General features: G+C 43.1%; 1 protein-coding gene across 1 annotated transcript in view; it reads right to left on the bottom strand.

Annotated features, from left to right (window-relative positions):
- adgrb1a (adhesion G protein-coupled receptor B1a) overlaps positions 1-22220 on the bottom strand; it is a 162462-nt gene that overhangs the window by 105743 nt on the left and 34499 nt on the right. Inside the window, exon 3 of the mRNA XM_071468900.1 lies at positions 12964-13903. Coding sequence (XP_071325001.1) covers positions 12964-13699 — 736 coding nt within the window. The 5' untranslated portion in view covers positions 13700-13903. The remainder of the gene's footprint in view (positions 1-12963; positions 13904-22220) is intronic.

Raw genomic sequence — 22220 nt, 5'->3', positions numbered from 1 at the left:
TACGAGGCGTTCCTCAAAAGAACCTGCAGTTTACAGGAACTGACACCTCGGTCTGACATCTGCTAATGTTTCCCGTAGAAGAAAATCTAATTAAACTGCACTGCAGCTGTGTAAGAAATACCTCGGTGAAATGCCTCACTATCTGTGATCGGCCAATTACCCAGATAAGTCCACAAACTGCAATCAAGGCTGAGGGCCGCAGGATACATACTGAACCACTCATACTAACAGTGTTCATGTGATGTCGGGTGTTCTTCAGCCTTATTCGTGTAGAAACGTAAGGAAAAGGGACTGATGGGTGTGTGTTGCAGTGGGTCGGCACATTTCCTGATTGTGTGTGTGTGTGTGTGTGTGTGTGTGTGTGTTGTCAGAAGAGCACATGGAACTTGTCTGCACTAATGACTTCTTTTCTTGGACCTGGCAGGCTTTGGCCAAGATACACTCAGTTTATTGTGGGTGTGTATCTGTGTGTGTGTGTGTGTGTGTGTGTGTGTGTGTCGTATGTCTTGTGTGGGTGTGTGTTCTGACAGGGTGTCACCTCTGGGTGTCATTCCAGGTGATACCGCCAAGGAGAGCAGCCTTTACAGCCGTCCCGCAGAGCTACCTCCTGCTCTTAACAAGGACACAGAGGCACGCAGATGCAACAACATGCATATACACACACACACACACACAAACACTGAGGGTTTCATCCAGCTCTGGCGCACAGCAGCAGTAAACCCGTACATTGCCGTGTGATCCGAGGTAATTCATCTCCATTGTCCAAGTCATCAAATCTGAAAAACGACAGTGAGACAGTCAGACTAGCATTAAATGTCCTCACAGCCAAGGAGACTGGCAACATGAACACACACTCTAATTCTCTATTTTCTCCCCCGCACTCACACAATTTCACCCTTCGAAGACAAAACACAGTCTCTCAGTAATACAGCACTTTTCTGAGAGGGGAAATAGGGTTTCAAATCTCCTAGACTCTAACCGATTCCTCCCAAAAAAAAAGTCTGTGATGGTGTGACGAAGTGTAAAATGGAGAAGAGAAGAGAAAGAAAGAGCCGCAGTGAGCAGTGACAAGCTGCCTGTCAGAAAACAGAGGGATCCCTATCACATCCCACCGTCGTCCGCCGACCATTCTCCTGCAGTCACACATGACTGATGAGGCAGCGGGAAAAAAGTTCAGCTTGTCTTTTCTCTAATCCTCACACTTTTATTAATGGCAGGAAATTAATGGCTTCTCATGTAGGACACTTTTACACACACACACACACACTGTATACGTTTGTCTGCTCGCCATGCTCATCCTGGAGCAGTGCTTTTATCATCACCTGGTAAGTAGCAGCGGTAAAATTGCTTAATTAAAGCATGAATGTTTAATAAACCCTCGGGCTCCGTGAGGAGGGACCTGAGATAGGCCCTCCATTTACAGGCAGCCTCTGGGAAGGAGACAGACAATTCCTCAACTTGCTTCACACTGCCTTTAAGTTCAAGTGAGTGCTCTGACAGAGAACAGGTGGAGCTGATAAAGGCCAGAGACTTCATTAGTGGTGAGGTCACTGCCTTGAACTTTGTTAAAACTCCTCACTTGTTCATTTCTGTAGTTGCTGTGTGGGTCAGCCTCCGAGCTAATGCCGTAACCTTAACCCAGGATGGGTTTTCACTGGCTTCATATACAGGCTTACTAACTACATGTCATGTGTCATTTTCAAAATAAGTTACTGTGTGCTACGGGAAAAAAAGCCATTTAATTACATGTCACTAGCTCTGTATATGTCAGAGTCTACTATGCTAATGGTTCTGTGAGGCTGGTGGTGCTTTGATCTTAAAGCTAATCATACTAACACGCTCGTAACAACGATGCTAACATGCTCATGTGTCAGGGCGTCCCCGAAAAAGAAAGCCTGCTCTCGCTGGCCTTCCCTGTATAAATAAGGGTTTGAATGAATGAAGGTTAATCTGGTATAATGTTTACCACAGTGACCATCTTGGGCTTCAGACAGACACGGAGGTGCTTTGAGCCTAATGCTAATGATAGCATACTAACATGCTCACAATGACAACGCTAACATGGTCATGTTAATCTGGTATACTGCTTCCCATGTTCACCGTCTTAGTTTAGCATGTTAGCATGCAAAATTTATTAAGTGGCACCAAAGACAAAATACAAGAGAGGCTGACGGGAAAGTCGTTATGAAACAAAGAGTTGTAACAATGGCACTAGATGAAAAGGATCACCACAGCCATTACAGTTCATCCTTATGGGGACATGGATCAAATAAAACCTGAATCCATCCAACAGTTAAGGCATTTCACTCAAAACCGTGCACCAGTTACAGAGAGCTACTCCAGCTCTCTCCGCGACTCGGCTGCTGAAAGGGAGCAATCTGCAACATTGGGCCTTTTCCACAACTTCTTAAAGCCCAGGTCACAGTCTTCAACTCGCGGGCCGAGCGCACAGACTGCTTTGTTTGTTTTCATTTCTTTTCGGATCCGACGTAGATCGCTGTGCAATCAGCTGATTTCACGTCCCGTGAGGACGAGCGCCGACTTTGTTAAGGACAAAGTTCACCGTCCCTCATCTGTGATCTTCCCGCTGCCGCCGAATTCATCACTGTCATCGTCAGGAGAGAGACACGACCCGCCGAGCTCCAAGCCGAGGACCGAGCTCCAGCCGAGGACCGAGCTCCAGCCAAGGACCGAGCTGTGGAGACCCAGATACTTTCTGTTCTAACTCCGAAGGATCGGAGCAACTCACAGTAAGAGGCTGATGTCTGGGCAGAGACACAGTTAGTGTAGAGTGTTTCATTTATTGACTTATAAGTGCGTCCTATGCTGTTGTTTGTTTTGTGATTAATATTATTCTCGGTGCTTATGGTTTACTGTGTTTTATTGTTTGGTGATTAGCCGCTAGTATCAGCACATTCCGTGTTGTTCTGCTAAACTAGGACTTGCTATTGTGTCCAGCATCTGGACACTTCGGTGTCGCTGCGCAGCCTCGCTACCGTGAGCGAGCCAGTGAACTCCTATAACCGGTTAAAGGACCAGTGTTACTGTGTGGTGAAGAAAGAGTTTACTGGACCTCTCGGCGACTCACAGAACCCTGCTGCTCTGGTTCTGCATCTTTCTCTTTCCTCTCTTCACCTCTATTCTCCCTCTTTCCTCCCAATCACACATCTCATCTACATCTCTCTCACATTCAGACCATAGAGTGTGGTCGCGTCAGACACGTAAAGCTCAAGGGCCCCTCCCTTTGCTCTCGTTGTTCACGCCATTCACACTCTGCGGCCAGCCGCCATCTTGGCTCTAGCGAGTACCTCACGCTGCCGCCATCTTGGCTCCTACTGACACGTCACTCACGTGACTTCGTCACCATCCTCTCTCTCTCTCTCGCTCTCGCTCTCTCACACACACACACACACACACACACGGTTGTTACATATGTGTTTTGCCTGTAATCATCTAGTTAGTAACCAATGTTTGTTTTAGTTATAGTTGAATTATAATCGGTTTAATATTAAGTGATGTTATGTTGAATAATTATTACTCTTATTAATAAATCCTGTTATAATTTAACTCGTCGTTGTCTGTGATTATTGTGATTATATTTGTGATAACAGCTGGATTCACAACAGTCAGTGCTCAAATTTACCCTTCAACCAACCTTCTGAGACTGTATTCTGAGCCATCAATTTGGTCATTGGTCCCTGGTGACAGGGTGGTGCCCCGAGGTTACTACTGGTAGTAAACATCTATATATATATTGGTGATTATCACTGAAAATCATTAATATTATACGCCAATAACCAAATTGCCCCTACCTGTGCCCCAACAATGGGTCATTGAGTGTAGGCAAACATGACACTTTTAAAATTAAATCAACAACACAGTAAAGTGCGAAAATAGGTGAAGGCGTCTGAACACTCTCTGATGAACTGTACGTCTGTGGGCCTCTGTGGATTTCTGACCCCACGTTTGTGTTAACAGGCTGGATCCAAACCTTTCAACACATGTTGATCAAGCAGTTGGGTTAAAGCCACAGACAAACTGTCCACACCAAGCTTTACGCCGCTTGTGCAGACGTGCACGTGGTTCCATTACTACAACTGGGATCCTTGTCTCTCTGGTGTTCCACGCGTGTGCATTTCCTGATCCAGCCCCCATTCCAGTTGTTGACGGTAATGCACCGCAACGTTGTTCTGCCATCCGCTGCAGTGGTAGAAGAAGAGCGCAAGCGGAAGGAAGAAAGTAGGGCTGCACAATATGCAAAAAAAAAAAAAATCATGTTGGGATTATTTTGATTTGATGTTGCGATTGACATATTTGATACAAATTCAGTTGCAATTAACAATGATGATGACAATGATGATGATGCAATTTTTCCCTACATCCGGAGAATTTGATAGGTTGGAGCGTCTCTGAAGCAACAATGTTGTTCCACATTTTACCTTCATCCAAAAAATAGCAGCTCCTGCCATTTGGATATTGCACTGGGCCATGTTGCAATTTCCACTATATTTCAATTAATTGTGCAGCCTTAGCAAAAAGTAGAAAAATATCATGTGCGACTGCCTAACGAGAACAGGGACAGGAGTTTGATGCCATTTGGCTCTTTGCATTGTTTCAGAGAAGAATCATACACATTTGGGCAACAACAGATCTGCTCGCACGTCTCTCCCAAACAAGAACCTATGTTGTTATCTGGAGCATTCACAGTCGGCAGGTCTTATATCGTACAGTTTATCGTACGGTTTTATATATGTACAGTCTGTGGAGTCACAAATTTTAATCTGCACACGGCTGTCCACATAGGGGTGTGTTGATGCGTGAAAAGCAGAGCAGTGAAGTAATGAAGCCCAATGCTGCATCTTTTTGAAATGTTATGATGAATCTTACAATACAGAGCTGGAATTCTCCCACTTTCTCTGTCTGTCAGATTCATTTGTTTGATAAAGAAATAACCGTGTTGCTTGTAATCAGCCACCATTCTCTAATAATTGCACTGATTATGAATGAGGTGAACACATTGTGACCATGTACAATTGTTTTTCCTGCCGCCATGCTCAGAGAAAAGGCTCCATATGAAAACTTCCCAAACGGGCTGCGAGGCTCCCTGCAGGTGGAGCGACCTCTACGCCAGCATGGAGCATCGCACCGCTGTCTCTCCTCAGTTTATTCCTGCCCACACAGCGCCCCCTGTGGTGAACACCACACCTCGCTCTCTACACATGCTCACTCACACACACACACACACACACACACACACACACACACACACACAAAATTCAGCTTTATTCTCTCTCTCAGTCAGCCACCCACATTCAGTCACGAGGGACCAGTGCGTGGTTGCACCAGTGTATGTGCCATTTTCTGGTGTGACGTTTCACCACGTGCATGTGAGTGCTGTATACAGCGTGTACGCGTGTGCACACTGGTGTGCACGGCTAATGCATTAGCCTTGCTTTAGGATTCCTCAGTGCTCCTTATGGAGGCGGGCTGGAAATCCCTTAGTTTAGCAACAATGTGTTTGAGCCATGCAGCGGCTTGCAGGGAGAGACACGGCGCTCACATTCATCTTCCTCAGCTGCAGCCGGCTGCCAGCAGCGAGAAAAAACTGCAAGTCAGGAGGCTTTATGAGTATTTCTTCTTTCCTCATGCTGTCACTTTTTTGGACTGCGGCTTCGTCTGGTCCTTTACCGTTTCTTTACCCTTCCATCACAATCAATATGTGGGACAGCAGTGATTAGACTGTGATCAAAGTAGTGAAATGATGTATCACAACAGTTTTCAGACGGCCAGCGGAGGCAGTGCACTCCAAGCTCCAAAGGAGAAAGTCAGAAGTTTCAAGTCTTATTCCTTTAGCTGTCAGTTTAACACACACCCCCCCCTGCTCCCTGCTCTGCTGCCTGCAGACCAGTGCTGCGGTGCTGTTTGCTTCAGTACCAGAGTGCACCTGTGACACACGCCTGTGTGCACGTGCACGGTTTGCAAAGTTTATGTAGCCACTGCTTCTACAGTGGTCAGTTTACATACAACTGACCACATGTTAGACTTAGACTTAATGATAAAGGGAAATATTCATATATCATTAATAATATACATATGATAATATTGTACAGTGCAGCAATTTGACTATTATTATTATTATTATTATTATTATGGGTATATCTATGGGTATTGCCAGAATATTGATATTGTGAATTCTTTGGACCGATTATCATGTAGTCAAAATCTGATATTGTGACAGTCCTACGCAGCAGTCAGAAAAACACACACACATAGCTCAGTAGTATCACATGATGCCATGGGTGTAGTAGGTTGTAATTAATGAGGCATTAAGCAACACAGGTGAATGAACAGAAATACTTTGTGTTTGAATGATTTAATTTACCTTCTTGTGCCAAGCAAATGAAGCTACACTGGAAACAGTGAAACTGGAATTAGAGCATCTTTGTCTCTGTGAATATTTCTGAGTGAAACAGAATCTGGATGAGGTATATTTAAGAGAGGGATTCAAATCATTGGTTCAAAAGTGAGCATGGCTTCATGTACATGAATTGAGTGCAGAACATAGGGAGGAGGAGCTGTAGAGGACTGCTGGCCTACACTCACACCTCCCTCACCTGTTTTGTTGAGAGCAGGAGGAGGACGAGGTAGAAATGAATGAATCAGACTTCAAACCTCTCTGTTGAAAGCAGAAACATCCTTTTAGCCAACTGAGATCCAAACACACCTACCTCCTACCCCTGCGTGATAGAGCTCTGCTAGCTACTACGACCCACAGGCTATTGGTCAAATGTAATTTTACAGGATGGGAGGGGGGCTGACTATTCAGTCAAATCACATTTGTTAAGAAGACAAAGGAGAGAGATTTTGATTTTGACATTGAGTGTATTTATACAAAGTAATCACTATGGTGACAGGCGTAAACATCAGAAACTATGGCAACCCATCTTCACGTGAGACGTGATCAACCAAACAGACACAGTACGCGTCCCTCCAACCCATCTAATTATCCTGTATCCCAGCATGCATTGGGCCAGAGGCAAGGTCCTCCCCACGCAGCCTATCACAAGGCTAGTGTGCTTAGATAAATATACCAAGGGCTGTGTCTTACAGGCTGGTGGGTTCATTTGGAGCAGAGGTTCCCAAACTGTGAGGGTTGAAGGAGGCGAATAGTGGGGCTGTGCCCATACATGACCAACAACTTGTGCCTTTGCCAACGTTAAAGGCATAAGCTATCAGCTGTATCACCCCACCACCCCCCACATTGATCAGGTGTTACCAGTTCACAGGGTGACGACAGGACGATGTGACTGTGGGAAAGATCAGCCAGCCTTAACTGTGAGATGTCATAACTTAGTCCAATCCGAACACACAGACATGATACACCTATATTTCAATTTGGTATGACTTCTGCTTCCTGAGTATTTTGTTATATCTGATGACCATTGAGAATAAACATCAATGAATCCACAAAAAAGACATTCCTTGGTGTCATTATAGATTCTGATCTCAGTTTTACAGCACATTTTATTTCTTTGAGCAAAACAACTTTGTGTCATTTGCACAACATCGTAAACGTGAGAAAGTGAGATTCTGAAAAGCTTGTTCACACTTTAGTTTCTGGTCGTCTTGATTTCTGTGATGCTCTGTATACCGTCCCAGAAAAGACAGCTTATTGCTATACTACTTACTGTTCAGATACTGCTGCCAGGGTTTTAACAACAACTGAAATGATATTAAATTATATTACTCCTGTTATCTGCAACCTACACTGGCTCCCTGTATCTTATACAGTTGATTTTAAAATTCCTCTTTTAGTTTTTAAGGTCCTACATTGCCTGGCCCCCTTTATATCACAGACTCCCTGTCTTTCTATGATCCTATTCAAACCTCAGAATCCCCCACAGCTGCAGTTTTAGCTATTCACAGGGTTGCCACAAAAACCTTCTGGGATTCTACTTTTAGTCACTATGCCCCAAAAATATGGAGCGCTGTCATTAAATATCAGACTTGTTGACTGAGTGGACAGTTTCAAATGACAACTAAAAACATATCTTTTTATCAGAGCTTAGAACAGCTGTGCTGTTTTAGAAGTACTATTTTATTTTTTTTTATAATAACACTGGCTGTGTTAATGATCTTTTATAATATAATACAGTATATACAGTGTGTATATACATACATACATATATACACACAAACACACTTTATATATATACGAACTTTATATATATAATATATATATTATATATTATATATATATAATATATATATTATATATATATAATATATATATTATATATTATATATATATAATATATATATTATATATATATATAATATATATATTATATATATATATATATATATATATATATATATATATATATATATATATACACATACATATACATATATATATATAAAGTTCATTCTCGGAGCTACCCCTGCCCTTATAAAGTTCATTCATTCATTCTTTAAAACTGCAGAACTTGCCTGAGAATCACCACATTTTAAAGTTTCCCATCACTGCACTGCAAACACAAAACAGCAGCTAATTCAACTTTGTATGGGGCCCATTCACCAAAATACAAACAAATATAAAGTGAAAACTTGGAGCTTCCCTGATGTGATTCTGACTGAAAGTTTCACTTCAACACCATAGATACCTGACAAAGGTATGTGCGTATGTTGACATCATTCAATTACAAGTACGGTAAAAAAATAAAATACTGACATGCACATTCACGTCTGAGGCTGCTGTGGTGTTTTTGCTGCATACAGACGTGTAAAGAACATGTAAATGAAACAGAGAACAGCCTCATTCCAGCAGAGTGGGTTTTTTACCCCAGGCTGTTTGCAGCTATGAGGTGATGCTGATAACAACTGAGTCTCAGTGCGGAGTGCTTTCAATCCGTGACACTGTGTCTTGTTTGGTTATTTTCCGAGCTTTTCTGCTTTATTAAGTATTTCACACTTGAAAATAACTGCAAAGCTCAAAGTGAGAGTGTATGATGTGCAGCCACGGTCACAACCCAGACGACCCCACGGCACAGCGAGGTACCCGTCCTCCCTCACCTTCACGCTCACTTCTGGTGCTTTCTCAAAGCGTCAACGTTTTATTCAGATTGAGTCATGAGCCTTCTCATCCCCTCACATCTCTCTGCTCCATCCTTTAATCACTCACTGCCTCCCTGCTGTCTGCTGAGGGCTAACAAATGAATCCCTTCCTGCTCCGAGCAACACATCGAGACACAAATTACCCTGCATCCGCACACATGCACAAACACACATTGGAGGACCACCAGAAATAGATCGTCATGGACAGCGTTTCTGAACTGAAGCAACCAGCAGCCAGTATTTTGTCCCAAAACCTTTAACTGTGACCATCTGAATGTCAGAACATCCCAAAATAGCCCTGAAATCACCAGTGCTCTCGACTTAAAGGTTAAAGATTTCTCACATACCACAAGAGCTGAGTTCACACAGTGAGCTGTGGACATGTTAAACACAGACTCCTGCTCATTAGCTGTAATTAATGTATGACATGATTAATTAACTAACTGAAGCAGCTCACCACAAATATTTGCAAAAATTTCATAATTAGATTCATTTTCTGGGATCTTTGCTTTGCCTTCCCCCTGAATTCCTGCTATTCAGGGACACTGAGCCTCTTCACTGAAACCGGAGTGATACTGAGAAAACATGCGATGCATCCTTTCATCCTTTAAAGATGATCGAAAGGTCACATAAGTATCAGTACAGGTTAACAGCTTCCTATTGATGATGCCATTGACAGAGTAAAGAAGACAAGTAAGCTGCATCATGGCTGTGATACCAGAGATCGACCGGGCAACGTCCAATTTGGTGTGATTAATAAAAGGTTCAAATTGACCTCCATCAACTTATAAATCAACATATTGATCTGAACCCATACACACTCAGAGCTACCCCTGCCCTTATCAGGATGGACTTAATTGATTAAGAAGATGCAGAAATACTGTGAATATTTTAATTTTTTTGTGATTAACAGGTTATTGATTAATCATTAGCATGCCAACCAGGAACCTAAAGACAAACCCCTCTGTGAAACTGGTATCCAACATTTCCTAGGTGGACCAAACCTTTATAGGCAGGATTAAGGGTTGAGACATCAACTTCCCAGCCAGCCATTGAGCTAAATCCATGAAGATGGCAACAAAACCAGCCCCAGATGTGTTGTCAAACACTGGTGATACACCTGTGGTATCTGTTGTAAACTAATCATCATCATGAAAAACCATTGGAAATCTTGAAGATTTTCATTAAAATAAATGTCACTTTTTGTCACCGAATGAGATAACACAACAGTGATTCAGACTTTGTCCCACTGATCGAAGTATTGCAATATTCATTTATTTGCATTTTTATTGACTCGGTGTCTGTGGCGACATTCATGGGGACTGTCAGATAAATCTCCAATACTTTACAGATTTCCAGTGTTTTATTTTCCAGTTTTTATTTATCCATCAGAAGACATATTTGTGGTTTTAAGAACCAAAAACCTGCATCTCAATGTAGTTTTACATCTCCTCTCTCAGGCTTCTCTCTAGAGCTCTAGTAACAACAGATCGGTGAGCCAATCAGAAGAGAGGCTCTGAGCTTCTCTTCAGATTGGCTGACTGTTTTCTAAGCAATCAAATGAAAAAATATAGCAAATTTCAGGTAAACACCCAAAGAATCCAAATCCTGCGAGGTTAGATGTGGGTCCAGGTGTGCAGGGCTTTGGGGCATGGATGAGGGCAGCGACTGCTTTGTTGTGACATCACAAAGTTCGAGACGTCCCGACGACTCAGTTCTGAATACAGGCTGTGTGCATTTCTCTGTGGACTGAGGCTTTGATACTTTCACAATATTAATGTAGAACATAGACCTGCTGTATAATCAAAAGGAAGTCTCACTGCATTCAATATGGGACCTTTAATATAATAATAAGTTTTCATTAAAAAATAATTTTCTCTCTCATTTCATCGATAAGCTGCTTGGACACAGAAAATGACATATCATTCTCTATTATAAGTTGTGTTTCAGATGGACTAACTTCTTTGGGTACACAGGACCATATGAGGAGAGGGCAGTTCTGCCACACTAGCGACAAGGAGCCAAAGGCCTCATCTAGCCTCATCAGCTGGACATGAGCAGAGCTCGAGTGCTGACAGTATGGCTCACCCCTCCATCTGCTGCTGGGCGGGACCCTTGGTGCCTCTCTGCAGAGAGGGAGTGAAGGAGGCTGGGAGACAGACTGTAATCTCTGAAGTGCTCGGTTACTGAAGGTGCTGAGACCAACAGGTCCAGCTGCGTATGGCCTGACTGAAGCAACAACTATCTATCCTCATCAAGCCGGTGCACATCAGACAAGCCCCTCTCTCAGCTCTCGTCAGCCTCTTCACTCTCCTCTACTCTGCTATGCCAATCTATCTCTCTCTGCTCTGTATCCATTGTCTTCCCTTCATTCATCACTCACAACCATCACCCGTCTATTCCCCTCTTCACTGCACAGTGGGCCATAACCACCCCACTCCCCAACCTATTTCCACACAAAATCCATTACATCTCCCCAGCCCCTCTTTATCTTCATCCACCAATTCAATCCATCCAGTCACCCGTCCTGCCAAATATTCACACACTGCTTGCCTCTTCCATTTGAGCTCATCACAGGGCTCCACAGCCACTCGCTCACTCTGCACCTTTGATTATCATCTAGGAGACGCTTTGCCCATGTGAGTTGAAGCACACAGAAAGAGAAGGATGCATTATAGCTTATATTCTCCCCCAACTCTGCACAAACCAACAGCGGAGGGTATATTTCTTTTTTTATTTTTCACACCTTACGGCACAAACAGCCCACACCCCGCTGTTGACTTACATAAGTGCGATAACTAGAGGAGAGGAGGCTGGGGAGCGAGGGGGTATTAGCCGCTCTGGAGATTGGAGGAGGATAAGGCAGGAGATACCCACCGCAACATCTCTGCTTGGTTGGCTTCCCACGACTGGCTCAGTATCGGCCAACTATCAGCCTGGGGTGTGAAAGATGGGGAGGCAGCAATGGTGGCTCAGGAGGAGGAGGAGGAGGAGGAGGACCGAGAGAATAAGACCATGGGCTGATTAGGGGAGACGACTGAGAGTAACAGAGGAACGATGGAGAGATAGATGGTGGAAAAGGTTAGTAGGAGAAAGAGGAGCCAAGAAATGTTCCATCCCTCTGGCCACAGTCCTGATGGAGCCAGGATAGAGATGTCAAGCCACATCCTGTCTGCCGAGGGAAGGGAAGGAGATCCGGGATCAAGCAGAAGACAATTAAACTCCAAGCCACGGGCTATTGTCCCATCTTATTTCTGCCTCTCTCCTTCCACCTTCCTTTTTTTGTCTCCCTTTACATCACCACCCCCACTGCTCTGAGCATCCCCAGAGCTATCAGATATCAGCACTTGATTCTCCTCTGTTTCCTGACGCTTCCCAGATGCCGATCGAGTATCCCTCCCTGGATCGCAGAGCGGTGGAATACAGTGCCGACCTCTCAAGGTCACAGAGCTTGTTTTCATCGGATGAAACTATAAACCTTCCATTTCCCTCTCTCTCTCCCTTTCCCCCCACTACTTCAGCCCAAGCACTCCACTTTTTTTGCACCAGTGTCACACAATTATCCTCACTCTTCACAAAACACACACATTTTCACCAGCTTGATTGCTACTGAAGATGCCATTTGTCTTTCATTGTGCTGAGAGCGTGCTAAACTCCAAGGTGACTTTGAGGTCAAACAAAATAAAAAGTGAATTTGTTTCACCCATTGAAAGCACCGCTTGTCTTTCCCTTTTGCTTTACAGAGAAGCAGCAGTACAACTTAGCACTTAGGTGCAGTTGATGTATGAATAGCAGCATAATCCACAGTTTTTTTACTTAAACAAATATAAAAACTGTTCCACTCACCATTTATCTCGCCATCTTTTCCACTCTCTTTCACACTGGGTAAACAGTTTTCCAGGTAAACTCCATTGTGGTAACAGGTATTCCCCTCGCTTAGCTGTGGTGGAGGCTCCCAGCACAAACATGGAGTTTGCATGATGCCACAAGGCCTGTTAGACGTGCTGGAGGCCAGACAGTCCTCCAGCCACTGGCACAGCATCTGACAGGCCGCCATGCTGGGGTTACGCTTCCCCACCACCAGGTACTCTGTTTTGAAATCCCCGTTTCCATCTGTGATGGCTGCACCTGCCCGGGGAGGCCCCTTCCTCATTTGCAGGAACTGCTTTCCTGCCTCCAGGAAGGCCACCGGGGAAGAGGTGTCACACAGCCTCACCACCTCGTCAAAGCTCTCCATGCCCAGGTAGGTGCGTGTGGTTTCCAGGAAGGAGTCGTACTGGAAGGTGCGTAGCTGTGACGGCACGCAGTCCTCTGTAGGTTTGGTCACCTTGATGAAGATGGTGTAGCGCCGCGGATCGGGGTTTTGCAGGGTCCAGGAGCAAGGCATGGTTGGGAACACTGATGATGAAAGGAAGAAGCCGAAGAAGCGACTCTGGACTAAAGTGGAGCAGGAGTCCGACTCCGGGCCTGAGGGGGCTGCGTGACACCAACCCTTCATCAGCAGCAGAGAGGCAAAATACAAGAGTAGCACTGGGAGGGGCCGCCTTGCCTGGCTAGGAATCTGAGAAACAATGCTTGCCATGGTTTGCAGATGAAGGGAAGGAGAATGTATCGTAGACTGATGGCTTGTATCTGGAGGACTCAACTTAAAGCTGCGCAGGGCGAAGGAAGAACAGGGGGAGAGGCAGGGGGAGATGATGTAGAGGAGGAGGGAGACAAAGACTTCTCTCAAAGATCCAGCAATTGGCCCATGGCTGCATCAGTCGACCCCGAGATTCACGAGAACCTGTGAAATAGAAGAGACAAGATATGAATTAGACTTTGTATCTGATCAGACAACGGAATGGGATTACACTGATTCTATTTATCGCCGCAACGAGAAATCTCTATCAGCTGCTATTGTTTGTGCTGTAAACTGAGAGCGACTGCAGTGACTTGGGCCCTGGAGAAGAAAATCAAGTTGAATAGAAGCAAATAGGGGGAGGGAGCCGCTGATTTGTTCCTTCATTACCCGAGTTCAGATTGGTCTCTTCCTGAGAGACAACTGCTTTCCTCATGTCTGCTCACATATTTCACCTGTCAGTTCAATAATTTGTCCAATTATACTTCTATTAATTAGAAAAAAGGCAACACCTGCAGTCATTCATTACTCCGCTTCATGAGGGATGAGCCACAGACAGTGATGCCAGGATCAGTGATCATCTTTTTTTTTACTTATTGAAGCCAAAACAATTACCTGAAGTTTTGCTTTAAAGGTCCCATACTGTACAAAGTGATATTTCCATGTCCTTTATTGATTATAAATCAGGTCTAGGTTCTATATTAATACTGTGAAAGTATCAAAGCCTCAGTCCACAGAGAAATGCACACAGCCTGTATTCAGACACTGAGCCTTAAAACCAGCCGTCAGGACTTCTGGAACTTTGTGATGTCAAAAAGCAGTCACTGCTCTCAGCCAAGCCCCAAATCCTGCTCAGTGGACCCACCATCCAGCCTTGCAAGAGTGTTTACCTGAAATCTGCCACATTTTTATCCGATCACTCAGAAAACAGTCAGCCAATCAGAAGACCTGTAGTTACTAGAGCTCCATAGAGAAGCCTGAGAGAAGCGAAAACTACACTGAGATACATGTTTGGTTCTTAAAACCACAAATATGTATATTAAAGTGCTGAACAATATTTTGTATATTAACTATCACAATGAAAGTCATTGCTTACAATAATGTACCCACAGATATTTAACACCAACCTGCTGTATATGATATGACCTAACCATTAAAAGGATTTTAACTACATGCTTGACTCAGTGCCTGGAGTGAGCCCAGAGGCTTCGCTTTGTCTGAACAATAAAGTTATTTCAGGTCACATTATGCTCCCCCAGCAACTGCCTGTGTCACTGACTGCAACATTTATATTAGCAATCAGAATCAGAATCAGAATCAGTTTTATTGCCAAGTATGTTTTCACATACAAGGAATTTTTTCTGGTGATTGGTGCAATTGATCAGCAACAGTGGGGCTCTCTAGCCTTGTTGATAAGGCTAATAGCAGATGGGAAGAAGCTATTTTTGTGGCGAGAGGTTTTGGTCCTGAAGGACCGCAGCCTCCTGCCAGAGGGGAGTGTCTCAAAGAGTTTGTGTCCAGGGTGGGAGGAGTCAGCTACAATCTTCCCTGCACGCCTCAGAGTCCTTGAGGTGTACAGGTCCTGGAGGGACAGAAGATTGCAGCCAATCACCTTCTCAGCAGAGTGGATGATACGCTGCAGTCTGTTATTGTCCCTCTCCGTGGCAGCAGCGTACCAGATGGTGATGGAGGAGGTGAGGATGGACTCAATGATGGAGGTGTAGAAGTTCACCATCATAGTCCTCATCAATGGATCAGGTTATAATAATAATAATGAATGAAAAAGGTGCAGCTTGTAAGTATTAAACTGGTTCAACTATTCACTGGTGTTGTTACATGTAGAATTGAAATTGAATTAAAGCATGGTTTTTAATAGATTGACCAGTCCACTATCCAGTCCTCCACCCAGAAGCTGGGGCCTGTTGTCTAGTCTGGTTTTTGAGCCAGGTCTCCAGGCTGAGACAAACCTCAAAATGACAACGAGGCAAATGTGGCAGCAACTTTGACAAAAGGATCCATGTCCAGCTCCATAATATAGATTTCAGATGGAGAGATCCTGACGGTCGCAGCGTGCAGTGGAGCTAAGGACACCAGCTCTGATCAATCATAATGATCTGTAAGCCTAACAGAAGGAGAGTGTGGAATAATCGTGTGTGTTCGTCTGTGGGAGGTGTGTGTGTGTGTGTGTGTGTGTGTCTCTAAATCTAAATCTAAAGAGAAAATCCTTCTGCAGCAGGCCTTCAGGGGAAACTCTACTGTCTCAACAGAATTAAGTTTCCTTCCTAAGCAAACTTAATTAAGCAAACTTTAATCAAACTGTTTATCTGCTCTCATCAACAAAGACATTATTTCTTCTTTAATGATAACAAGCACATGTAGGAAGCCACTTCACACAGCTCACGAACCTCACATATCTCAAATCAGAGCAGGTAATAAACAGATATGTTTTGTGCTTTTGCTTTTTCTATCTTTATTCTATATTTATATTGGAAGGTACGTCTATTAAACAATGAATTTCAAAACACAAGTTATTTTATCAAAAAAAAATCTCAATGATAATGATGTGTGTGTCTGAAAACCCCTTCATATTATTGAAAGCTAAAGATTTGACCCCACACAAAACAACAACCATTTCACTTAACAATGAACAAAAGGGAAACTGTGATTAAGACACAAACCTTTTGTGTGCTTCTGCACCAACAGCTGCTAATTCATGCTGAGCTGCTGCTCTGACTGAAACCTCATGAACAGACTTCTCACCCATAACACACTTTTTTTTTACCATTAGTTTGTTATCGTGGCCTTTCCTCTCTGACCATCTTTGTCTCTGGACCCATTTCACCAAACTGCCTACTCACAAGCTACAGTTTGCCGTAAGGATCATTTCCTCTCTCTCTCTCAGTTTGACATGTTTGACAAATTTATCAACAATTCAAAAGTGAGAGTCACATGACTGTTTGTGACGCAGACATCAAGGACCCATGGAGAATGCTGAGCACCCTTTTGCAGGGGTGTGCAGTTGGGGCCAAATTTACATTGATTTGATAATAAACTCCAGGTTGGTGCTAGGTTGAAGAGACTAAGCTGCTGTGGTTGTTTTGCTGTCAGGCCTCTGCCCTTATCTGTAACCACCAATTACAGAGCGCCCCTCTGATTGAGCCAATCTAGCATTTCTCATACTCCACCTGAACCAGCACACGCTGCGTGTGCACGGTGTAGCGTTAACCTTGTATTTCATATTGTGTATCGTCAGATAAACTTTTCATCTCCAATGCCACTATGTGTGTGTGTTTGTGTCACCATCCCTGTTAATTTTCTAGGGTGCTGAAATGCATTAATTTGATGACCTTTTCAAATCCATATAGCAATAAGTCCTGTAGGCTGTGGTTTCTGTGGTTTTTGTGTGGGGGTAGCACCCACCAGCAGAAACATAAATTAAAACACAAATGTGCCGGTGAGCAGTGCTCGAAATTCAAACATGTTGTACATGACTTTAATGAGAACAACTTGAGGATGCAAATGATTAGAATCTTTAAACACAACACACTGTATGATTTTATATGAGAGACTCTGGAATGGAAGCAGAGTTGAATCAACAACCAAAATATGTGTCAACAGACAACAGTCACACACATGGTTCAGACATGGTTCCCTTCATACAGTGCTATGGTGGCAGTTTGCATGACATGAACGTGTTCACAGGAACTTCAACACATCCACACGGATCCTCATAGACATGGGAAATAGGGCTGATATTCTATAATACTGATTATAATGAAATTTTCTGCCATTTCTTTCATCATATTGAAAAAAAAAACTTCCTTTAGCAGTTTTGCACAGCCTGCTCTGCTTAGTCCAACCTTAATTTCCTTAATATACATTGTACCTGGGGCAGCCCAATGGTGGCGTGGTTAGGGCGCGTACCACATGAGCGGATGCTCTCAGCAGACGAGCGCCGGTTTGACTCCCGACCGGCCTGACTCCCGGCCGGCCTGACTCTTTCCTGCTTGTCATTCCCCCTCTCTCTCTGCCCCTTTCCTGTCACTCTCTACTGTCCTGTCAATAAAGGCAAAAAATGCCCCCAAAAATATCTTTAAAAATATATATATATACATTGTACCTTGTCATGTGACAAATGAAACTTTGAAAGTTTTAATTAGCAGGATTGCTTATACCTGAAACAAAAAATACTATATGAAGATATCAAATATTTAATATATTTAATATAAATATTAAATATATTAAATATGTAGGATATCACTTATTTGCAAATGATTAAAATTATGTCAGACGAATATTCATGGATTCTCAAGGTCATGGATAAAGTATAATTCGGGTTTAATAAACACTGGTTGCATCACGAGCCCTGTGATCAGTGTCTTTCTGGAAAAGAGCAAACAATCAAAGAAACAAAAACGTAGTTTGAGATAGCGTAAGATTATGTAGACAGCACTGACTGAAGGTTTGAATTGAAAAATCCTAAACCTCTGTATAATCCAGGAATGTGTTGAGTCAAGCAGTTACTGAATTGGCATTTGGGGCTGTAATTATCTGCCTCTGAAAGTAGCCAACCTGTTTCCACAGTGTGGTCAGCTCTCCCGCCTCGGCCTGTCCCGTCGTGCCTCGGCCTGTCTCGTCCTGCCAGATCTCTAACTTCACTTCATACCAAAAAGCGTCCAGGGAAAACTACCTTCGGCTCTTTCACCAGACGTGCCTGACAGTAATGAAATGAACAGAGCTTTAACAGAGGATAAAAAGCTTTTCTTTATTGATTGATAGCTTCGCCTCATCTATCTCTAGACCCCCCCCAACACACCCAACCCACCCCACCCTCCTCCTCCTCCTCACCTGTCACCAGGGAGTCTGATCACCCAACATGCAGCGTTCTCTGTTGGAGCTTCCTGTTCATGTCAAGCCTCCCCTCATTATTAACACCAAGCACTGACCCCCATCTCCCTACCTCCAACCCTGAAACACACACACACACAAACACCCCCACAGTCCTCTATCAATCTCTGTGTTTGAGAAGCCAACAGATAGAGAGCAGCTATTAACACACTTTCATCTACTTTGCAGCAGAGGGGAACAGGATATGCAGTGAAAGAGGAGATTTGAGCTACAGCTGCACAGCAGCAGTCCGCTGAGTAAAATCTGACCCCAAGATTTAACTTGGTGTTCCCTGTCAATTAATCAATGCAGCTCTTTGCATCTCTGCAGATACATGTTGTATTATGGTTTTCAAAGGCAATCAGGGCTACAGGATTTTCTCCTCTAGGCTCTTCTAAATGGAGCTGTGAATTCTGCAAGGGTGGCACTGAGAACAGTGTGCATAAAGGCAAATACACATTTCTCTGTATGGTTCTTAAATGTAGGATCATGAACAGGGGGGAGAATTGAGGGATTTGTCAGAAACAGAAACATAAAAAAGGGGAAGTTTGGTGAAGCACTGGCCGATGTATCCTCACTTTTACTCCCTAGTACTGGTCAAGTTCCAAAAAACACTGCACCGTACACTTCCCACAATGCAGTTCAGAAGCATGACACCCTGCCTGCTGGGAAATGCCTATGTCTTTAAACTCCACATCTCCTACAGTGTCGTGTAACACAGGCTCTCTGTTTGTAAGTTTGTAGCCAGACAGTGAGTTATTCCCAATGAGGAATAAACTGATCTTGATGTGTATTTAATGTTAATAAGCCAATATATAGCCACACAGACCATTTCATTCGGATTGATGTGTCACAGGTGTATCTGTGTTATCCCACAAGTCCTCCAACCACCACATAGACCATTTGTCCATACCCTATAGGAACGTACCAGTACCAGGTGAACCAGAACTTTGTCGTCATAGTAACAATAATACAGCCTGTAGGAGAATACCAGTGGCAGGCATAATAGACCTTCATCATAATGGGTTAAAATAATTGCTTAATTATGGTTAGAGACATTTGTCGTCATGCTTACAATGATAAATATGGTAAAGTCATGGTTAAAAGAAATAACACTAAGTCAGCAGTTTCACAAGGGGAAAAGAAAACCGACCGTACTTTGTCGATGTCACTTCCTCCTTTGCTCGCATCATAATTACTGCAGCGACCAAAGTCACCTGACAAAACAACGTGACTGCAGGATGTAATAAGCTGCTTCCATAGACAACTTATGAGGTTATTTTTACACAAGGGCAGTCTCATGTATTGGCCAGTAAGTACTGTAAGAAGCAATATGAAATGAGAGAGCTCTGAGATTTAGCCTCTTTTAGTTCATTTTTTTTGGTTTTCCCACCCACGCATTCTACTTTCATCAGACTTGTTTCCAGCAGACGCTGTAATAAAGCCACATCGCACCATATGACCAGCACAAAGTCAGCAAATAATTGCTGATCATAGTGGAACATTTAGCAGCTTTTAGAGAGAGAGAGATATTCTTCCCAGGATTTGGCTGCTGCTCCGTGTCTGCTGGATCTGTTCATAGGAAAGTCTTCGTCATGACAACTTCATAAGGTAATGTAATATGAGATGTTGTGGTTTCTGTTACTCAACAACTTCTACCAAATCTCACCTGGTGACAAATAATTTACCTCAGTTTGGAAGCTACCAGTTCTCTTAGTGATGCTTTAACAAGTTACTGTGTTTATATTTTATTGGTTTAAGGATTATTCTGTTTTAAAATAATAAACGCTGCCAAAACCGGAGTCACAGCGTTCACATGACACGCCGAGCACATACCAAGCTGTCTGGGTACATTTGACATTCAGAGTGAGAACTTCTTCACTAGCTGGAAATTTTAGTATTATGTAGCTGTGGAATTATTCATTCCTTTCAGCCTCTGGCTAGAACAGCAAGCAATTAAAAGAACAAAGGTGCTGCATTAGCCAGCAGCCCAGAAGCATGAATCCATGTAAACATGCCCAACAGGCTGGCTCTGTGAGCGAGTGGGAACAATGGCCCAATCACAGAGAAGCAACAGTCCCTCAGACAGATACGTAGAGGAAGAGAGAGACAGAGGCAGAGACAAAGAGCGCACTGATGAGAAAATGATAGAGTCGCATGGAGCATCACTTCTCACATCAGCAGCACAGGGATTACAGGCTGATTAGCAGAGTAACACAGGGACGTGCCGCCACACTCTGCCGCATAAACTACAGGCCAGAAAGCCACAGGACTGCGAGACGCAGACGGATTCCCTCCTTTATGAACTACAAAACTGTGTAAAATTGCTTCTGTGCGTCATCACATTCTTTTTTATTCAAAATGATCTGGCATCGACATCAGTCAGACAAGTTTGTGCCAGCGGAGGCTGTTCTGTCCCTGCATTTCTGACTAACGTCAGCATTCACAGGAGGAGAAATGAGGAAAGAGAGAATGATGGGAGATGAAAAAAGAACCCATTCTAAAAGTTTAGACTGATGTATATTTATGAGATTATGTTTTTGTTTAAAATCATTTAATCATTCCATTAAATCAATGGTCTCCACAATGATCACAAGGCCAATGTTATCAAATCTACAAGCATTAGACTGAGGCAGAAGGTATGAGGGGTAAAACAACCACAGACTGTGTTAAATGAATCAGTTGAGCATTGCAGTGTTTCCACCTTAAGAAAAAAGAAAATGAGAATATTCAAAGAGAAGATGAAGTTAAATAAATGTAGGAAAATGACAGTGTGTGTATTAGGGCTGAACAATTAATCAAAACTGTAACATGGCCAAGTGCAAGGAGCTGCAATTTTTTTGATTCAAGGTTAAATGTGTCACAACATATGAATGAAACCTTGTGGTGCTACAGAGACGACCCAGAATGCAAATCACACTCCCCAGATTTAAGGGAACATGTTTGTTTGGTACAAGCCCCGACAAAAATCACATTATCATCATTTTTATATTTTTTTCCAGTGAAAATCAAATACAAAGGTTACCATTCCAAATGAAATTGTGAATATCACAATCACAATATCATTTTTTGTATATTGTACTGTGAAGGTACCTAGAAACATTTGCACAGACTATATAACTTTTTTTTAATCCAGCAGAGGGTGCAGATGATTTAGCCGTAGTAAGTCTTTTGAAAAAAAAGGCCTTTGTTCTTGTCCGTGATTTCGTTCTTTCTTGGATTCACTTTTGAAGGTCACCTCCCACTTCTAATCACACTGAGCTAATGGACATTTACAGACATGTAGCTGTGCAGTAGTGAACTGAATGATGAGGAAAATACTGACGCAGGTGTACAAGCAGCTGTTGTGTCACTTTAAACCTTCTGTTTGGCAGCCTTGACGAAAAAGAGAGATTCAGTTATAAATCCATCCCTTTGGCCATCACAGTTACTATTAGAAACATTAATGCTAGGAAATTACATGTTTTGAATCTTTTATTAAATTGCATCAAAAACATGCAGCAGTTTCCTCAAATATCTGTTAATACTGGTGGTTCAACGCAATTTGATCACAACACAATTTTATTTTTAAAGGATAGTTTTGGTTTGTAAAAAC

This window comes from Trachinotus anak, unplaced genomic scaffold, assembly GCF_046630095.1.
Source record: "Trachinotus anak isolate AG129_WGS33_773 ecotype Australia unplaced genomic scaffold, CSIRO_AGI_Tana_v1 ptg000032l, whole genome shotgun sequence".
Lineage (NCBI taxonomy): Eukaryota > Metazoa > Chordata > Actinopteri > Carangiformes > Carangidae > Trachinotus > Trachinotus anak.
Note: the sequence above shows the minus strand (reverse complement) of the source record. Positions and strands in the feature narration are given on the sequence as shown.